Source organism: Bufo bufo, chromosome 1 (assembly GCF_905171765.1).
Source record: "Bufo bufo chromosome 1, aBufBuf1.1, whole genome shotgun sequence".
In the NCBI taxonomy this organism is placed as follows: domain Eukaryota; kingdom Metazoa; phylum Chordata; class Amphibia; order Anura; family Bufonidae; genus Bufo; species Bufo bufo.
In genome coordinates this window covers 400,724,337-400,745,507 of record NC_053389.1, presented here as the reverse complement: position 1 = coordinate 400,745,507, position 21,171 = coordinate 400,724,337, and the positions used below count along the sequence as shown (strand labels likewise).

Genomic DNA, 21,171 nt, shown 5'->3' with positions numbered 1-21,171 from the left:
GGCTTTTTAAAGGAAATTAGTTAGCTCCAGCAAGCCTTATTAAGTACATTCATACATATACACAACATCTGCTGCTAACTCCAGATTAGTAATTTGCATGTCAATATTCATGCCCTTTCCTGTTCTATGCGACCACAAACTGGCCATGGAATGCATAAAGAGGACTTCTCCTGGAGTCTTCTCCATTATGTGGGCGTGCACAGGACTCCTCTCAATGCATTCCATGTCTGGTTTGTGGGCTGTGGGGATTCGCTCTGGTAGGCAGGTTAGCTGACGCAGTATAGAGGCAACCACAAAGTCTTCAACTTAAATAGTTCAGTTTATTCACACAGAAGACAAAACAAAATAACAGTTTGCAGTCTTGGTGTTTGTTCACACCATGGAAAGTCCACAGAACACAAACATTCACCTTGTTAGCAGTTTTTCATCAGCGGTCTCCAGCAGGCTTTAGGGGCCTGGTTTCCAGCATGCGGCTCTCAGCCCTTTTGCATGTCACACCTCTTCAGATCTCAAACTACAGAGACTCCACAGCTTCACTGTGAGATGGAGGATAATCCACAACACCTGACAGTGCTGACTGTTTTTATCAGCCTCCCAAGACCCGACCTGGAACGTGGGGAGTAGCCACTCACCCAGCACTTTGGCTACTCCCAGTAAGAGCCGTCCCGGATCAGCTTTACAGCCATACTAACCAGCTGAAGTGTCAGACTGCAATCTGCAATACTGACACTTCAGGGGAAAAAAAAAAACATCTCTTACCTCACTGAGGCCCGGAACCTTGGTGACACGTATCGACCATCAATGATGGCCCCTTGTTTCTTCCTACAGGGCGCACAGTGGGGGAATGGGGGTGGGGATCGACATGCAAATTACTGATCTGGAGTTAGTGGCAGGTGTTCTATACATGAATTACTGTACTTAGTAGGGCTTGCTGGATGTGACAGATGCCCTTTAAGAAATTCTTAAACTTCATAGAAACATTTACGTTGCTGTGATAATATAAAATAGAAGCATTTTCACTAGTGGTCTCAGTATAAGGCCTCTTGAACATGGCCGTTATGGTTCCATTCCGTGCATTGGTGACCGCAATTTACGGTCCCCAATGTACAGGCAACATCCATGCGGCGGCCTGGACGGATCCAGACCCATTCAACTTGAATGGGTCCATGTTCTGTCCGTTGCGCAAAAAGATAGAACAAGTTCTATTTTTTTGCGGAACAGAAGCACGGATCTGAACCCCACGGAAGCACTCCGTAGTGCTTCCTTGGGGTTCTGTTCTGTGCTTCCGTTCTGCACCGCATCTCCGGGTTTGCGGACCCATTTAAGTGAATGGGTCCGCATCTGTGATGCGGAATGCACACAGCTGGTGCCCCGTGTATTGCGGAACCGCCATATGTGGCCCTCTATACGGCCATGGGAGCACAAAGGCCGTGTGCAAGAGGCCTAAAGATGTATATTTAATTTATAAAAATACGCAATGGCCAAGCTTTTTTTATGCACTGTGTTAAAGAGTTTGTCCAGGATCAGAAGAATATGGCTTCTTCTTCTTTCTTCCAAAAACAGCACCACACTTATTCAAAGGTGTTGTGTGGTATTGTAGCTCAGCCCTTCACATCAATGGAACTGAACAGTAATACCAGACACAACCAATGCACAGATTTGGTGCTGTTTCTGGAAGAAAGCAGCCATGTTTTTCTAGTCCTGGACAAACCATTTAATTTTGAAAAAACCTGAGAAACATGACATAGTGTGTATATTAACTCAATCATGGAATTGTAATTTTTTTCCCAACCTAAAATTCTCTGCCATGCCATGTTACTTAATGCATCATTTCTACTAGTACGATTTTACAATTCTGTAATTGAATTATGAAGCTGACAACAAAGGGACTCATTAAATTGAGAAGCTGCATTATATCCCTCTCACCATGAATACAGGCAATTAATTTTTTACTGCTCTGCCTAGAATTTGTGAATCTCAGTTCTGTGAATATTTTCTGCAGAAAGAAAATCTCTAGAGTCAACTTAAAAATGAACGTTAAGGGTGGGGCATATATTTCACTCCATTATACATTTATTATAATATGGTTGATAAGACCCTTTGATATTTCCTTCATTTGTATAATTCAGTTAAGTAGAAAAACACAAATTTCAGTGAAAAAAGCATGAATTCAGAAAACATGGGATACCATACCTATTCCTCTTGGTTGGTCTACAGGAATTGTATGAGAAATGCCAGGCATCATCACTGGCAATGTCTGCTCCAGATTTTGCCCAAGGAGTCTTTTAAACTGTTGAATGTGCTGCCAAAAAATGAAAACTGTGTGAGGCCGAACGATTGTATTATCATTGGGCCCCACTTTCCCAATGATTGCTACATGTCAACGGCACTTTGTGAGCACCATTTAACATGTATGTATGCAAGTATTGTTGATAGTCATTAAGACCCATGTAAAAGCATGTTAGGTCTCGTTCACATGTCAAGGTTTTGATCACAGAGTGGCCAGTGGCTTGTATCACTGATAGATAAAAAAACACAAAACAGGTGCAAACCGCGGATCCGCAAAAAACGGAAGCCGCCAATGTGCCTTCCGCAATTTGCAGAACGGAACGGGCGGCCATTGATAAAACTGCCTATTCTTGTCCGTTTTGCGGACAAGAATAGGACATGTTATATTTTTTGGGCGGGGCCGCGGAACGGAGCCACGGATGCGGACAGCACACGGAGTGCTGTCCGCATCTTTTGTGGCGCCATTAAAGTGAATGGGTCCGCATCCGAGCCGCCAAAACGGCCGCTCGGATGCGGACCCAAACAACGGCCGTGTGAATGAGGCCTTATTTTTTTGTAGGCACCACTGCTGGTTTTGGCTCACAATCAATAATGGAAATCACTAACATGTGACCTCTATTTTTATTGTGGTTTGCTTGAGTGGAGAGTCCTGGTGAGATTGTGCCAGTAATCTGGAACTAGATGTCAAAGGTAGGGAAAGGCCTTTGAATGCTGAAGACAAAAACTACAAAATTGCACCTTCTACCCTATACTCGTTTTCTCCTCAGGTTTAGTTTAGTGGAGGAGCAGAAGACATAATGAAAACATATCTGGAATAATCTGGGCTTTTCAATTTTCCAAAATTGCAGCTCTAGCAGCATCTAGAACGTCCTCAATCCATGCGCCTCAGGAGAAGTAGGATGTGTGCACACATCCTACTTCTCCTGAGGCGCATGGATTACAGATCCCTTGATAAAGGTCATAACTGACCGAAACGTCGGGACCACTGTATATAATTCCATGCTATGCCTTGAAATAACATTGGATGTAATGTGACACAAAGTGTTCAAAATGAATGAATAAAACTACAATATTCAATATCATTATAAGTGGTGTGCTATAGATTTTCTCCAGCATTACAGTGAATGGATGGCCTGAACGCTATATAGCACCCGATGACACATGTTCGGCTCAGTATTAGTCAGGGAGAGCTGGAGAGCAGAAGGGAGAGATAGTGTAGAGATTGAAATAGCAATATTTTAGTTTTTATACATGTTATAGACACAAAAGTCCTTTTAAAGGACTATTGTGTGTGGCAGCAATATATATTTTTGGCCGCTGCAGACAGCGACATTATCTGCGCTACATCTCTTGTGTAACGTGTGCGCAGTCTAAAAATATCTGTGACATCCAGTGTACTTTTTCCATAGACGGTGTCCGCTTCGGACAGTTACATTACCTGCGCTACATCTCCTGTATAACGTTTGCATATACGAAATATCAGTGACATTCAGTCAAATTTTTTTGCTGCTGGTGGCAGTGACATTACCTGCGCTACATCTCCAGTATAATGTTAGCACATCAGAAATATCAGTGACATTCATTCAGTGTAATTTTTTTATTAGGCAGTGGTGACAGTGACATTGCTTGCGCTATACCTCCTGTATAACATTTGCCCATCCTAGATATCAGTGACATTAATTAAGTGTCATTTTTTATTAGGCGGTGGTGACAGCGACATCACTTGCGCTATACCTTCTGTATAAGGTGTGTGCATCCTAAATATCAATGACATTCATTCAGTGTAATTTTTTATTAGCCGGTGGTGACACCGACATTACTTGCGCTATACCTCCTGTTTAACGTGTGCACATCCTAAAAATATCTGTGACATTCTGAGTACTTTATTTGAGCATACACTTACAAAACCTGCGCTACTGTGCAGTACGCAGACCTGCAGGGTATTGCGATGTGAGGTCACGGTTACTTAGGCAAACGAGGGTTGCTCTGGGTTACTCACAGTTTGTAGGGGAACCCTGGGCAGGCGTACAGCAGTGATAGAGAGGCTGGCACAGGGGTCCCCTGGGCCACTTTTTCCCACCAACAAAATGCAGAGATGGCGCAGCAATTATTTTCAGTCAGTTTAGGCGGCCATCTTTAAGCAAAACGCTGTCCATTCACTGACAGCAAGAGGTGACTTTGAAAAGGGCAAACAGTCCATAAAAATACAATTTTCCCACAGCACTTTTTCAGTTCTTTGGCCCAGCAATTTTTCAATAAACAAATAGGGCTTTATCACTTTATGGGCAAATAACGGCACACAGTTTATATTCCACAATGGCGCAGGAATGATCCGTAAATCCTGTTTGTGACGCCAAAATATGCAGTGCGCAGACCTGCAGGGTATTGCGATGTGAGGTCACGGTTACTCAGGCAAACGAGGGTTGCTCTGGGTTACTCATAGTTTGTAGGAGAACCCTGGGCAGGCGTACAGCAGTGATAGAGAGGCAGGCACAGGGGTCCTCTGGGGCACTCTCTATATATAGGGACCAGGCCTGATGGTGGGTGAGGTGCCCTGGATGTTGCAGATATTTAATGTGCCGGGGGCAAGGTCCTTTAAGGTTCGTGACGCCAGTGCGTGTAACGGTGGCACACCGGTTGATGATAGTGGTAATAAGTGAGGAACACGTTGTTGTGGTGAACAAAAACTTCCTTTACTGGAAACTGTTAACTTTATATAGTCTTTTGTAAGTTCCAGGTACAGCAGCAGTAATAAGCAGGCTTTATAAATATCTGGCAGGCACAATTTTCTTGCAAGATACACAGAGGGTAAAACACTTACAGACCAGGCTGCACTTCTCCTCAGAAATCCTGTGCACTATTCCTCAGAACTCCTGGCTGTCTTTATCCCAAGGCCCGTATGCCCTAATGCTGGCTTTATCCTTGGTAGAAAACTTCCTCAGGTATATATCCTCGCTTTAGGTAAAATACTTCTGCCCTTCAGCTCTCTTGTCTGGCTGGAATACTGGCTCTGCTCTGGTTGGGAACTTGGTTTCTCAGGAGGCAACTCTTCCCCTGGTGACAATCTTCTGAGCTAACTCTGGCTCATTATCCTCAGGCAGGTTGATCCACACTTGCTAGCCTCCTGGTGTCAACTAGAAACCTGGGCTGTCTAGTTGCATGTCAGAGCCTGCACCTCAGCCCCACTCTGGCTAAAGTGTCTTCTGGCCTCTGACTCTACACTCTGCTCCCTGAACAGGACCTGACTATTTATATTAGGGGTTCCCTAGCTCCCTCTACTGTCTTGGAGGAGAAATTACTCCCTAAGAGGCCTGATACATATTTAAACCAGGAAAATGCACATAAATAACATGAATAAAGTGACATTTTGCATATAAAACACAATAGCCCCGTTCCGCAGGAGGTGGAGTACGACGTGGCCCAATTGACCCTTGTGTAGTGCCCACCTTTACCTAGTGGGACACTACACTGTACGTGTGACATACTTGCAAGCATATATACTATTCAATATGCGCAAGGCGAGTAGTAAGGGACGGGGAAGTGGCCGTTCTGCTGATGGTGCACGCAGAGGCCGTGGCCCTGGGCGCGGTGAAGCTGTGCCTGCTGCCAGAGCATAAGAAACGCACTCATCCACTATACCTAGCTTCATATCCCAGTTTGCAGGGCGGCGCAGGTCAACAATCTCCCACACACCAGGCTGGAGACAAAACTCCAACTCAGGCTCAAAACACAAGGAAAAATAGAGCCTAGAGACCACACCCAGTTCCACACCAAGGAAGACAAATCTTAACCCCGAACACACCAGGATGGGAAGGGACACACAACTTAAAGGGGAAGTGTCAAAACATGCAAAACAACATGTTGCCACCAGCAACAAGCATGCACGGCAAAAGTGTCATGGTCCACTACACCAGACCATGACACAGCCGTGACAGCTACATTTCCCTTACGGCACACTGGGTGAACGTTGTTGAGGCTGGGAGTGAGTCGTACCCTGGGATGGCACAGGTGCTACCGACGCTAAGGATGGTGGGCCCTACTTCCTACAGGGTTTCCGCCACCACCTACGTTAGTGGCTGCAACCCACCCCTTCTCCTCCTCAGCCTCCTCCACTTCCACCTCGGAATTATCATCGTGCAGCACCAGTCAGACATCAGTCAGTAGCTGGAAGCAGTGTAGCACTGCAGTGGGAAGCAGCAACAGGCAGTGCTTAAACTGATCTGCTTAGGTGACAAAAATATCACACCACCGCAGAGCTGTGGCAGGGGATAATGGACTAGACTGAGCTGTGGCTCTCACCACTCAACCTAGAACCAGGCATGGTTGTGTCTGATAATGGCTGTAACCTGGTGGCGGCTTTGGAGCTTGGCAAGCTCACACACATACCATGCCTAGCCTACATGTTCAACCTAGTGGTTCAGCGGTTTCTCAAAACCTACCCCAAGCTACTGGTGATGGTGCGCTGCGTGTGTGTCCATTTCCGCAAGTCATCGACAGCTTCCGCCAGTCTGGCAATGCTGCAGCAGCGCTTGCAATCGTCAGCTCACCAACTGTTGTGCGACGTGAGCACGCACTGGAACTCCACGTTACAAATGTTGGCCAGGCTTTGTGAGCAGCAGAGGGCAGTAGTGGAATACCAGCTGCAACATGGTCATCGCCTTTCCAGTCAGCTTCCGCTCTTCACAAGCGACGAGTGGGCATTGATATCTGACCTCTGTGCAACTTTGAGGAATCAACATAGAAGGTGAGCGGTGATAACGCTATTTTCAGCGTAACCATCCCACTTCTGTATCTATTCAAACGCCTGATGCTCACAATTAAGGCGGACGATTTGCATGTAGAAGAGGTGGAAATGGGGGAAGACAGTACACAGGGTGATAGCCAGACCACCTTCAGTTCGTCTTCTCAGCGCAAATTGGATGATGAGGAGGAGGAGGAGCAGGAGACGGTTGGCTCCGCTACAGAGGGTAGTACCCATGGAAGTTTTACTGTTTCAGTTTCTGTTCAGTGTGGATGGGTAGAAGAGGAGGAAGAGGAGATTGAGAGTCATCCTTCTGATGAGGACAGCGAGGTCTTGTCTGTTAGCACTTCTGCAGTTATTTCTGGTGAAATCGTATAGGGGCATATTTCCTTAAAAAAAGAAAAATATATACGCACTGCACTGTTACAGTTATTTCTGGTGAAAGCGTATAGGGGCGTATTTCAGTACTACCAGAAAAATATATACGCATTTTACTAATTGTTTTATGGTTAAAGCATATAGCGGCCTAATTCAGTCCAACAACAAATATACAGTATATTCTCAGTGCACTGCTGCAGTGATTTCTGGTGAAAGTGTATAGGGGCGTATTTCAGTACTGCCAGAAAAATATATACGCATTTCACTAATTGTTTTATGGTTAAAGCATATAGCGGCCTAATTCAGTCCAACAAGAAATATACAGTATATTCTTAGTGCACTGCTGCAGTGATTTCTGGTGAAAGCGTATAGTGGCGTATTTAAGTACTGCAAGAAATATATATACGCACTTCAATCTTTAATTTTTTTCTGGTCAAAGCAGATAGGGTATTATTTTAGTACAACAAGAAAAAAATATTCTCAGTGCATTGCCGCAGTTAATTGTGGTGAGTTTAGTGGCCTATTTCAGTACAAAAAGAAAAATATATTTGTCGCTTTTAGGGATATTTTAATTTCCGTTTCATTGGTTTAGTTCAGCTACAAGTATGTCAGGCAGAGAAGTGACAGGCCATGCACAGCAGGAGTGGCAGAGGCCTGAATGTTTCTGGAGCAAGCAGAGGTCGCAGCGAGAGGCACCCGGTGTCATCTAGCGGTCGTGTCTTGAACAGCAACCCTGCGGTATTGATTGGTTAACTCGGCCATCCACATCATCCCAAGTGACATCAGACAGACACCCCCAACCAACATTTGGTGGGTTCGTCAGACACAACCCTTAGTTGGCATGGCCTGGGAGCAGGCCCTGTGCCCTCACCTGTCCTCAACCTGCCTATGGCCTTTTCTGTTCCATCACCGCAAGAAGTACTAAATGCAGTGGGCTCAGCTTCACTTTTCAGCGAGGATGAGCTACTGGAGGACAGTCAGCAACTACTGCCCAGCCAAGATGTGGAGGAGACTTCCGCCACTTCATCTGCTAGGCGGGCAAGTAGTTATGAGGAGAATGGCATGGGAGCTTGTGTTGCGAGTGGTCAGGCTCCTGACCCAGAGGCCGCTGAGGAGGACATCAGTTATGTGCAGACACTACTCGATGATGATGAAGCCGATCGAACTTGAGAGACGAGTGAAGAAGGGGCTTCATCATCATCAGGAGAAGAGGGTGGCAGCTTGCCCGTCAGGCAGCGGCTTAGCCAGCAAGTCGCTAGAATGGCCAGGATTCAGCAGGGGGGCAGCAGTGGGAGATTGGGAGCCAAACAGGCACGGGGTAAACCACCCGCTTTGCAGCAGCCTACCTGCCCAGAAAGGAGTGGTGCATGGGTTCACGGAAGTGGCGGCGGTAGCAGTCAGCCAGTGAGTACTGTTGGGGTACTCGGTGGTGTGGCAGTTTTTTGTGAAGCCGCCAGAAGAGGTCAACATGGCCATATGAAGAATATGTGGGCAGAAGGTGAAGCGTGGGAAGGGTGCCAATGTTGGCACCATGGACCTGTGTCAACATATGCACCATTACCATAAAGTGGCCTGAGAGAACCGTGGCTCCGATGTGGTGATCCAGCCTGCCACAGCCACCGCTACATAATCCAATAGCACGCACCCAGTTTCAGCCAGTCAAGGCTCCACCACCTCAGCCGAAGGGAGCTGTCTGTCAATCCCGTCTTCTGCTGGTCCAGATACTCCTGCTCCTACTCCTCGTCAGTCATTCCGTCAGCAATCGATCACCGAAGCGATTGCCAAAAGACAACAGTATGCGTGCATGCATCCAACGGTCCAGAAGCTGAACGTGCTCCTGTCCAAGTTGCTGGTACTTCAGTCCCTACCTTTCCAAGCGGTGGACTCTGCAACTTTCAGAGAACTGATGACTTGTGCAGAGCCGAGGTGGAGAGTCCTGCAAGGACAAGTCACAGTGCCCCTCCAGCATACCACATGTGCAGGGCTCGGCGGTGTCATGCTGTTCTGCACCTGGTTTGACTTGGCGAACTGAGTCAAACAGGGGAGGAACTTTTCTGTGTGATGCATCAAGAAATCGAATCTTGGCTGACTGACAACGGGAAGAACATGGTGTCGGCGCTGCTACAAGGAAGGCTGAGCCATGCGCCCTGCATGGCACATGTGTTCAATCTGGTTGTCAAGTGGTTCCTGAAGTCTTCCACCCATCTGCAAGACATCCTAAAAATGGGCAGGAAACTTTGCATGCACTTCAGCCACTCGTATACCGCAAAGCACACCCTCCATGAGCTGCAGCGGCAGAACGGCATCCCCAACATAGGCTGATATGCGACGTTTCCACCTGTTGGAATTCCCCCCTTTATATGCTGGACCGACTATATGAACAGAGAAAGGCCATTAACGATTTCTTGATGATGCAAGCGGATAGGAGTACTCCACTGTGTAACTTTGATGTCAGCCAGTGGCAGCTCATGCGTGACACCTGCCGTTTGCTCAGGCCCTTTGAGGATGCCACGTTATTTGTCAGTGGCCAGGACTACGGGATGAACGACGTCATTCCATTGCTTCATGTCCTGGAACAGATGCTGGTAACAATGGATGGTCAGGAGACAGAAGACGTGGTGCCTCGATCTCACGGCCACATGAGCCCTGTGGGAGCTGAACTGGAAGAGGAGGGGAAGGGGGGGGGGGGTATATTGGAGCACAGGCAATGTGTAGCCAAATGGGTGTTTTTTCTACTCAGCTGACAGGACAGGAAGAGCAGGAGCAGCCAGAGGAGCTACAGGGCGATGAGGAAGACGAGACAGAGGACCCGGACACACCGTGGCAGTATGCAGTGGAGATGGAGGCATGGAGTCCCTATGAGTCACTTGCACAAATGGCACGATGCATGCTCCCATGCTTGCATAGGGACAGCTGAATTGTCACCATTCGGCAGAGGGATGCCTTCTGGCTCTTCACCTTGTTGGACCCTCACTACCAGTACAGAATGGGGGCCTTTTTTACACCCACCGAGAGGGAGTACTAACTGAAGTACAGAGACATCCTATGTAGTCAGTAGGCAACTGCCTATCTGTGCCATCGTCCATCCTCTTGCAGGTCTGACTGGGTTGGCCCTCTGCGCTCACGTTCCACTGCCATGGCTGCTTGGGAGGGGTGGGGTGGCAGAAGCAGTAGCAGCTCCATCAGCAGCAGCCTGAGTCTACAGTCACTGATGAGTAGCTTTCTTTACACACATAGTGAAGAAACTAGTCACCAGCAGCAAGTAGACCTGGAGCAGGACCTGAATCAGCAGGTGGTGGCATACTTGGAAAGCACCCTGCCACCCCACATTGAAGATCCGCTGGACTACTGGGTAGCCAAACTGGATTTGTGGCCACAACTAGCAGAGCTTGCCCTGGAAAAGCTGTCCTGCCCGGCCAGTAGTGTGGCATCAGAGCGGGTGTTTAGTGCTGCAGAGGCCATAGTTACCCCAAGGAGAACTAGCCTGTCTACCCAAAACGTGGAGAGACTGACCTTTGTCAAGATGAATCAGGTGTGGATCAGCCTTGATTTCCAACCACCAATTCCTGATGCATCAGACTAGATCATCCATAGTGCCACACCAACACTTTGATACAAGAGACCGATTTCTTATTATTACCTGCCTCAGCTACTACTTTGATGCTGCAACCCGCCTGATGCCACACATCTGATGCCAAGTGCTCCTTATTTCACCCACCTTCATCAGCGGGTAATGGTATTGCCACCCACCGCCCCACTCTGTTACCGGGTCACTTTGTTGTCTTCTGATGCAGCTACTGCTGCTGCCATCTCCAGACTATGTCACCTTGCCACTCTGTGGAATCCTCCTGATGCTGCTGCTACTGCCATCTCCACATTAATGTCACCTTGCCACTCTGTGGTCTCCTCATGCTGCTTCCATATCCACACTATGTCACCTTGCCACTCTGTGGTGTCCTCATGATGCTGCCATCTCCACACTATGTCACCTTGCCACTCTGTGGTCTCCTCATGCTGCTTCCACCTCACCACTATGTCATAGGTTCACTCTGTGGACTTCTCATGCTGTTCCCACCCTCCGTACTTCATGACTGGTCCACTATTTTGGCTTATGGCTTGGCTGACATCATCATTTATTTGACACTTCTTCTGATCTGTCAGAAGGAAGGAAAAATGATTTGGTAGCCAAAAGCAGGAGTTGGTACAAAACACAGAAGACATGCAAATATTCCATTCACGTGTCATCTCTGTTTTAAATCCACTCCTTTTTTTTGGGGCATTAGTAATACTGATGGATTATTGAGCAAATGCTGACAGAGTGAAGGCAGATGCTCCACAGACAGGATCGTTTTTTTGTGGGTTAATGTTCTGATGGATCAGAGGAAGGGCAAATTAATCAGTGACGTCAACACAAACTTACTGCTGACACCGTCTCCACTATGTCAGGGGAGACATGTCTACTTGTTTACGTGTTTAATAGAACAGGTTCTGTTGATATCTATGTGGAATCAGCTTGCGACGGTGTAAAAGGAGTGCGCTTCTTCTTGGCGCTAACATCGACCTGTAAGGCTGAGTTCATACTTGAGATATTTGCTCAGTTTTGGCCCCGTGACTGCCCTAATAAGTGAAGTGTGCATTGATTCTAAGAGCGACGCCCGTCATCTGCATGTCATACGGACTCACAGTATTATTTCACTACGAAAGCAGACTCCCTATGCGTGTTACTGCAAGGCACAGTGTTCTACACCACTATAAAGGCTCTCTGCAGCCAGGAAATAGCAGTTTTTAACATAATTTGCCACGAATATATTCAAATCGAATCAAATTTTCCCCAAAAATTGGCGAACCGGCAAATCGAATTTTTTAAAAATTCACTCATCTCTACTAATAACAGCTAACCTCCTTTATACACACTGCTGTCATGAACTGCTTAGCCCATGTTCAAATTAATGGTTCAATATGTCAGGTACAGTCAGGACTGAGTCTTTTTCCTCCTGGGTAACATAGTCATTGTAGGTCCACTATTCTAGGCTTGAGAAGCACAGGGCAGCTTCAACCAAATCCCCAATTCTCCCTCCCAATTCTAATGTGGCACGAGTTTCACAGTTTCTAGTACGTATGTTTTTTAAACATGCAATTGTTTGTTTGTTTTTTGCACGTACCTGTGGTTACCAATAGCGCATTTCTTTGTAAGTTAGACAGACATTTTATACCACTGCTTATAACATACATAGGTAGCCCTCACATTCCTACTTGTGCCTTTCCTACTTGATGTGCTGCTTACATGAGCCCCTAGAAAGCTTTGTATAGAGTATAGAAGTGTAGTGTAGTAGCTAGAGTATAGAAGGGGCTGACAGGTGATAGGTGATAAATGTTGAATTGCTGGGACCCCCAGCAATCCAAAGAATTGAGGGTACCCTCTCTGAATTGAGAGGTAGTGCACATGAACAGAAATTAAATGACCTATGGACTACGAAATTTAGAGAAGGGACTTGGAGACCCTCTGTTTTGAGGATTGCTGGGGTGTCCATGGAAATAGTCACTGATAGACGAGTCTCACTGTCCAGCTATAAATGAACAGTCTATAATAAAACACTACGTATGGTATTTTTTCTTCCAGGCATAAAATCTGGGAATCAGCTGAACTAAAATTGCCGCACACAACAGGTTTTGTCCGGCCAGATCCCATTGTAGTCAATGGGATCTAGTGGGCATGCAGCACTATCTAGCTATGCCGGTTGCAGAGAACACTAGCAGGCTATTCTTTGCTGAACCAGTCTACCAGATAGTGTGAAGTTAGGCTAGTTGTACACTAGCGTTAAAATCTTCAGTTCATCGTATCCGGCATAGCCAAATACTGCTTTTCCCCATTGGAGCACATTGATTTTAATGGGACCAGGCCTGCTTCAAGCATTAGTGGCATGATTTGACCTGAAAAAAAAAGCTGAATGCACCATTTTTGGCCTGAAAACTGTCATGATTCCCGCCGGTTCTCATTATAGTCAATGAGGCCTGGCAGTGCTCTGACCCTTTCCAGCAGAAGATTTAAACGCTAGTATGAAACTAGCCTTAGCCTAATAAATAAAAGCGGTTTACACAGTCTTATTCTAGGAAACAAAGTATATATACCATACCTATACTATAAATAAATAAATATATATATATATATATATATATATATATATATATATATATGTGTGTGTGTGCCTCTAAGATGCGCTAAAATTCAGTCTCAAAGTAACCAACCAAAAGTTGGTATACAGTTAGACAAAAGTGTTTAACCATTTATCATCCAGCCTGAACCACCATGATAAATCTAGTGCAGGTCTAGACAGTCTGTCTAAGCTTACTCATTCTATAGGATTAGTAAATATCCCTCCATAAGTCCTGCCACAAAATTTGTTTGTTACATGCAGATTTTGTCGCGGATTGGCCATCGATTTCATCTTTTGCATCGCAAAGGGTAAAACTCATGGTGAAACCAGAATGAGCATGCTGCGGATCTGCACTGTAAATCTGCAGCACATTTACTGTGTCTGGGCCTAGCCTTTAGGATGGATTCACATGCAGCAGATTTGTTGCATAAATATGTGCAACTGAATATCAGTTCACTTCATGGGAATGTGGTCGTTCTGGCGACACATATGATTGTCTCCAAGCCCCCATTTAGATGGATGGAGCAGTTATAGAAACTTTTACCACAAATCTTCCACATATGAATTCTCTCTTATCTCTGTCACCCTAAGGGGATGTTCACACGCTGATTTTCTTATTTTTTCAGCTTCCCGTTCATTTCAATGGGAGAATTTGCACAGATTCCACTCCAAGATAGAGCATGCTACTTCTTTTTTCCAAGCATGCGGGAAAAAAGCAAGTTCTAGCTATTATTGAAATAAATGCTAGGGGTTTTCGAGGCGATTTTTGGCGTGGAAAATGCATGAAAACAGTGCCAAAAATGTGTGAATGGGTCCTAAGCATTTGTTTGAAGATCCTAGATCCTATGGGGAGCATAGCCAAACTGAGCAGACCTCCTCTGATGCCCTATAGCAGCCCTTGCTGGTTCTGGCTCCAAAATTATTCTGACCTGGCTCTTTTTGATTAATATTTCAGGTCATTCTTCATGACCTGATATGTTGTCACTCCCAAGAATACACAGTATTTGTAACATTCATATCCTATTCTACACCTTGGTAGAATGCAGCAATAAATATAGCTGTAATGAAAATACAAACAGACTTTTAGAGATTCATTTAATCGCATGTTACACAACCTCTAAGGATTATAGAATTGCTTCATGGAGATCAGCTGATTCGGAAAATGAAACCTGTGCAATATAATTTATATTTACAGCTCTCTTTCAGTGGAAAAGTAGTACCTGCTTTTAACTAATTAGATGCTGAATGAAATATCATGTATCATGGTAGGTAGCATTGGCGTTGTTTCAAATGAAGAGGTATCAACAGGTAAAGCTGTGTAAAAGGAGTGGCATATCATCACCATTCTGCCCATACAGTTAAGAATTAGAAACATTTTTGGTGTGCTCCTAGTACTCAGAGAGCTACTATGGTTTCAGCAAATAAAGCTTACATATACTATACCCAGTCTCGGGGGATTTTCACACCTTTCATTCATGGAGGGATTATCCACGAATGCTACATGGTCTACAAAGAATGACAAGAAGAAAGCAGCAGATACAGAAATGTCTGGTGTCCATCAGACTGCACATTATAGTGGAAGATTAGGTGCAAAGGAAAACTAGATTAGTTGCCTGTAGCAGCCAATCGGATTGAGCCATTCATTTTCTAAATGAGCTCTGAAAACGTAACCTAATACCATAGTGTCCGTGCTACACACATAATACATGAACATATGGCGCGCTACACTTTTATAGGGTATCTTTAAGCAGATTTGTACTATGAAACTGGCTGACCTGCTGCATGTGTGAAGCTGAAGGCATCTGTGTTGATTCCATGTTCAGATGTGCCTGCATTGCTGAGAAACATTAAGTTTTCTAGGAGTAATGGGGCGTTGCCTTTACACCTAGAGGTTCAGTTGTCTATGCAACTGCTGCACCCTCTCCTCTTTGATTGACAGGACCAGGCGTTATGATGTTTTACTGCCTGTCTCTGTCAATCAAAGTGGAGGGGGCAAAGCAGTTGCAGAGAAAGCAGAGCCTTCGTTGCTCCTAGAAATGCCCCGTTGCTCCTAGAGGCTCATTTGCAAATATTCAAACCATTATTTTGCACTGCAGGCACATATGAACATAGGACCAACACAAATGCCTTCAGCTGCCAAGTCAACATGTAAGAGGTCAGCCAGTTTCATCAGTACAAATCTACTTAAAGGGGTTCTCCAGGAATTAAGAAAATGAAAATTCTTAAATATTAACTTATTATAAATAATTCCCAAATACCTTGCATTAGCTATAATGGCTCATTTTGTCTGGGGAGCAATCATTAGAAGAAATAAAATGGCTTCTGTCCTATTGATAGACACAAAACCTGTCCTAATCACACAGGACAAGTTACCTCACAACACTGAGCGGCCTCAGCCTCATCTCTGCTCTGCTTGTCAGGGATTATGATCCTGAATACAGTTTAATATGATCTTCAGACAAATCTCTGTAGGAATGGAGTTCATGAAGAGACATGACGTATAGAGAGAAGTGTAGGGGTGATACTAATGAGAAGCAGCTCTTGTATGCAGTCTCCACTATCACAGTCCTACATTACCACAGCCTGTCCTGTCCATCCTGTCTTCATGTCTACTTATGAACTCCATTCCTACAGAGATTTAGCTGAAAATTTTATCATCTGTATTCAAGATCATAATCCCTAACAGGTAGGAGAGGAGGATGAGGCAGCTTTTTAGCTCAGTGTTGTGAAGTAACTTGTCCTGCTGTGTGATTAGGACACGTTTTGTGTGTACTAATAGGACGGCAGCCATTTTATTTCTTCTAATGATTTCTCCCTAGACAAGATGAGCCATTATAACTAACTGAAGGAATATAGTTATAATAAAGTAAATTTTTTAAGTACTTCCTTTTCTTAATTCCTGGAGAACCACTTTAAAATAGTGTGCCTAATGTTCCTTTGGCAGCTGCTACACCTTTAAATTTGTTTCTGTTGTTTACCTAGTCAATTCTAAGTGTTCTTACTAGGCTGGACGTACTTTTAAAGAGTAGATGCATTTCCCTATCCATATAGGTTCAATCATGGCAGTGAATGAAGAATTTTACAGACAATGGGGGAGATTTATCAAAAGAGATTTATCAGAGCTCCTTTGGAAAATGAAGGTAGAATCTGAATGGTTGCTATAGGCAACTAAGCCAGTTTTCCTTTGCACCAGTTTTGATAAATCTCGCCTAATATGTGTCAATTTTCATTATCAGTAACTAAAAGGCTTTTTTTTTTAGGAGTTGCGACTCAGGCCACTTCTATACAATACATTAGTAGGTGTGGGCACTTTCACTGTGGACCTCTCACCACTCCAGACATATCTGTTTTATGAGATCATTTTATTCTTCATGCAATAATGATAGAGTTAGATGAAAAGATGCTGCACTATGTGCTTCTGTTACTTAGATATTGTTCCCAGAACTTCATTAATGAGTTTGCAACTGGGTATTACTATGTGGAGGGGGGTGTACCTACACAATTTTACATTGTCTAATCAGTGCAGATAATATCACACTGTGGAGCCCCCACCACTACACATTACATGGTCATCCAAACCTATCAAAATCAAATATTTGTGGCCAAGACTAAGCCAAGCCTGCCACATAAAAGTTCATTTTGAAACTGGAGTTATTTGGCAGGATAATCTTTCTTTTCCCCTAAAATAACAGTTAATTGCCTGGGGAAGATTGTATTTAGAGGAGTTGCCATAATGAGTGAATCATTTAAATTTATTTCATGGTTTAGGATACATTATGCAAAAAGCATATAGATAATCCGAAACAACTCAGAAGCTGAAACCTATGAGGAGAACCAGAAAGACATAACCAATACATTCAGTACTTATAACCAACATCACACATTCCATGAACTAAACCATAGCCGAATTATACTATGCCAACTTGGTGACTAAATGATTTGAGACTACATGCTCCCTCTTGTAAATGTCCCCAAATAGCACTGGCTTTTGGAATTAAAATGGAGTATGACTAACAGTACCAGATAATGGGTGCTGCTTTGTCAAGGAGTGGAAATGGTTCAGTAGGATCAATATTAATTCAGGGGAAGTTTCATGGGAGCCAGATTTATTTCTCTAACTATTGGAGGATAAATCTGTAATTGTCAATCATATTGTGGGCGTAAAATTATGCAAAACATTTTTTTCATTTTTCAGTGAAACACTCTCTGAAATACATAACACATATAAAATAAATGAATAAAGAATAGTATAAAGTAAATAATCCACATAATGTCCACATAAGGACCATCAGTTAAAATGGTTCTATAATATTTCAACATTTTCCCAATCAGTCAATGGACATCACCACAAAACCCAATCTATTCCAATAATCTAAATATTAGCCCCTCACTCTCCTTAACAATTGATATAACCTGCTGAAACTTCAGGACCTAAGATAACAACTACATAGGTCGATAACCTAGAGCTTGCTCACACATAAAATATAGAATTACATTGAGTTGAAGAACAGTGGGCCAACTAGTACAATATAAGAAATGCAACACTAATTAAATTTGATAAATTCTTATCTATAAAAAGGTTTTTAAGTTAAATCTATACATCAAGTAACTATAATATGTGAAATATGTCAACATTATGTAACATAATGAATCAGAAATGGAAATGATTATGCCAAAGGTACTGACTCTCTTCATAAATAATTACTTTACATCTGACTCTAAATAGATACTTGTGAGTTGTCAACCATGACACTTTTAAATTAAAAGTCTACCCTTGTACATAAATGTAACAATCTGGATATAAATTCAGGAAAAAATAGCTGCTTTCAAATGCCATAAGAGGGGTGAACCAATTCAGCTACCTTGGACAGGGTCTACATTGGTCAATGAAATCATGATAAATAACATACAAAACATATATGTATCCTTGATGATGCTCACAAGCCCAAAAGCATGATACAGGTTTCCCATATAGTACTGTATGTATAAACCTTAAAACATCTCATTGAACTGACATGAACCATAAACCTTAAAGGATTATGCAATGAAAATATAAACATATTCAGCTTTTATACCTTTTGATTTTAAACCTGTCATAAAACCAGAAAGAAATAGCCTGTGGCTAGCTGTGCTACAAACACGCACTGAACAAGTATACCAGTTATAGAAATATAAAAGCCAAGTACTGAAAATTCATTTCTAAGTATCCTGCATGAAAGGAGAGCAAATCAAAAGATTTACTGCCTCCTCTAATCCCATCCCCAGCATCTCCCCTTCTTTTAGCTGTAAATGCTTAGCTACTGTGTAAGAATGACATCCTGTTGATTTATACGGTAAGGCACAGCAGTCAGCTCCAGCCCAATAAAATTTCCACTGGCCTCTAGTGCCACCTAGCCATAGGATTTCAAGTTTCGTTTCATCTTCATTTCATGGTGATTTCAAATTAACACCATATACTGTATGCCAGGAAACATCATTACAGGGGTAATGAACTGTGTTTTCAGATTTAGCTGTCACAGTTTTACTTACTGTAAAAGACGTATTCTGTGTAACTGGACCAGATCTTGTCATCAGTATACTGGTTGACGAAAGAAGCCGTCACTGAGGAGTTGCAGGCAACCATATGGAATCCACACTCTGACAACATGTCAAATGCTCTCTCTAGATGCTTGAATTTGAGATAAAACCTGGATGTGTATTTTTCTGGAGCTCGATCTGGATCTCTGCTTTCATTTAGTGTTTCTCCAAAAACCTCTTTGGCTAGAGAGATACGACCACAAACAAGAATTCTTGGAACTCTCCGAAACTTTGCATCTGTTTGACTTTCTCGGCCCATAGTGCAAGATCCTCTATAACCAACAGTGATGAAGCCCCATTTTCTGTCTGAAGGCATCAAAGAAGATGATGGACATATTCTTGTTTCACTTCCTTGGGAGATTTCCTCAAAGTCGCTGTGGCAGTAGTCATCTGGGCTCTGTTTTACTTCATCAGGTGCTAAGATCTTCACGAGTTCAGGGAGTAAAAAGTATTCTGCTTCTCTTTTCAATCTCCCTTTTTCCGGGAAGTGATCTGGCAAGACCACCTGCCTGTCCCTGAGAAAATCAAGCACATAACGGAAGAGAAACCCATCTCGGTCAATAAAGAATCTTCCTTTGGCATCTTTAGCCAGGTCATTTATAGAGTCCCTTTTGGAGGTGAACATTTTCCATAACAAAGAATGGGGTATACTGGTCAATGTTGAATGGCGTGTAAAGTAAACTTGCCCACCAACATTTAACTCAACAACCTCTGGAAATGATTGCAGGATGGTCCCCTGGTCTCTAGGTGGAGCATAAGTTCTGCAGTTTCCACTCAGAGCCATTGTGCTTTTCTTTTTTTTTTTAACAGATTCCACTAATTATGCTACAGACTGTTCATGAATTTTAAAAAATTTGTGAAAAACTGCAATGTATATTTCCAAAGTGCAACGACTTTCTTCTGATTATGAATTTCTTGGTCATGAAGTCAGTGACAATTGGTCATGGACATATGTCTGTGGTGTGTCTTAAGATCAAATCCACCCAAATGATAACTTGCTAAAACACCATAAAAAGTATATATACCACGCAGGAACTCACTGGAAATAAGGTCACACTGAACAAACGGACGTACAAGGATCTGTCAAGAGAGAACATTGGTGAAGTTAACATAAATAACAATGCACACAGCATATGTATAGATTATATAAATTACTATTATAGCAGATCATTAGATATATTCTTGTAGATGCGATTACTACGAGAATGTCCTAGATTTCAATAATAACATTACTATACCTGAGTTGCATAATCCTTTCACATGAAAAAGATGACACTTTATAGACATAAATAGAAATCAATATAAAACAATTTTAAAAATAAATGAAGTATGGGAAAGATGTAGCTCTTATCAAGTGTAGAAAGTTAGCAGCTCCTGGGAAGCTGTGTCTGCGTTGAATTTTCAGTTGTGGTGGGTAGCAAATGAAAGCATACTAAAATAAGACTGGGAGGAAAAAAAAAAAAAAGCTTTCTCCGGATGGAATGCTGGCTTCTAAATGCCTTGCAAAAACCTCCCAATCACAATAGCCTGCCAGCATGGAGCAGGGTGCAGGTCTGATACTCCAGGAACTAGCAGGAACACAGAGGCTAACATACTTCCAGGTAGACTGCCAGCAGAGGAAGGGATAGGAGGAGGAGGCGGCAGCAGTAGTAGCAGCTGATAATTCAGCTCTGGGTGCTCTGATGCTTGGTTGCTGAGCCTGCTTTAGCTGCTGAGCTGGGTGGATCCACAGTTCCCAGGGCTGTTCTGAGATGGTGCTATTTCAGCAGCGAAGGGAAGAAACCAACCAGGGAAATAACTATTACATCATCTTAAAGGAATATAGCTGTGGACAAAAAACAGAATCTATTTGTGAGCTGTCAACAGCCGTTTTGCTTTAAACAGGCGAAAATATAAAAGTGTGAAGAGCGGCTGAAGCTGTAGCTACCCCCTAGGTGATTTAACCTATTACCCTCCATTTAAGTTGTCACATGAAGCATTGATTCTAATTGGTTATGGTGTTGCAGATTACAGCAATTAGGGACAAAGCTT

General features: G+C 43.5%; 1 protein-coding gene across 1 annotated transcript in view; it reads right to left on the bottom strand.

Annotated features, from left to right (window-relative positions):
• Positions 1 to 20,502, bottom strand: part of KCTD16 (potassium channel tetramerization domain containing 16) — a 425,565-nt gene extending 405,063 nt beyond the window's left edge. Inside the window, exons 1-2 of the mRNA XM_040406089.1 lie at positions 20,379 to 20,502; positions 19,093 to 20,220 (exon numbers count right to left, since the gene is read on the bottom strand). Of these exons, the coding sequence (XP_040262023.1) occupies positions 19,093 to 19,924 (832 nt within the window). The 5' untranslated portion in view covers positions 19,925 to 20,220; positions 20,379 to 20,502. The remainder of the gene's footprint in view (positions 1 to 19,092; positions 20,221 to 20,378) is intronic.
• Positions 20,503 to 21,171: the final 669 nt, after the last annotated feature.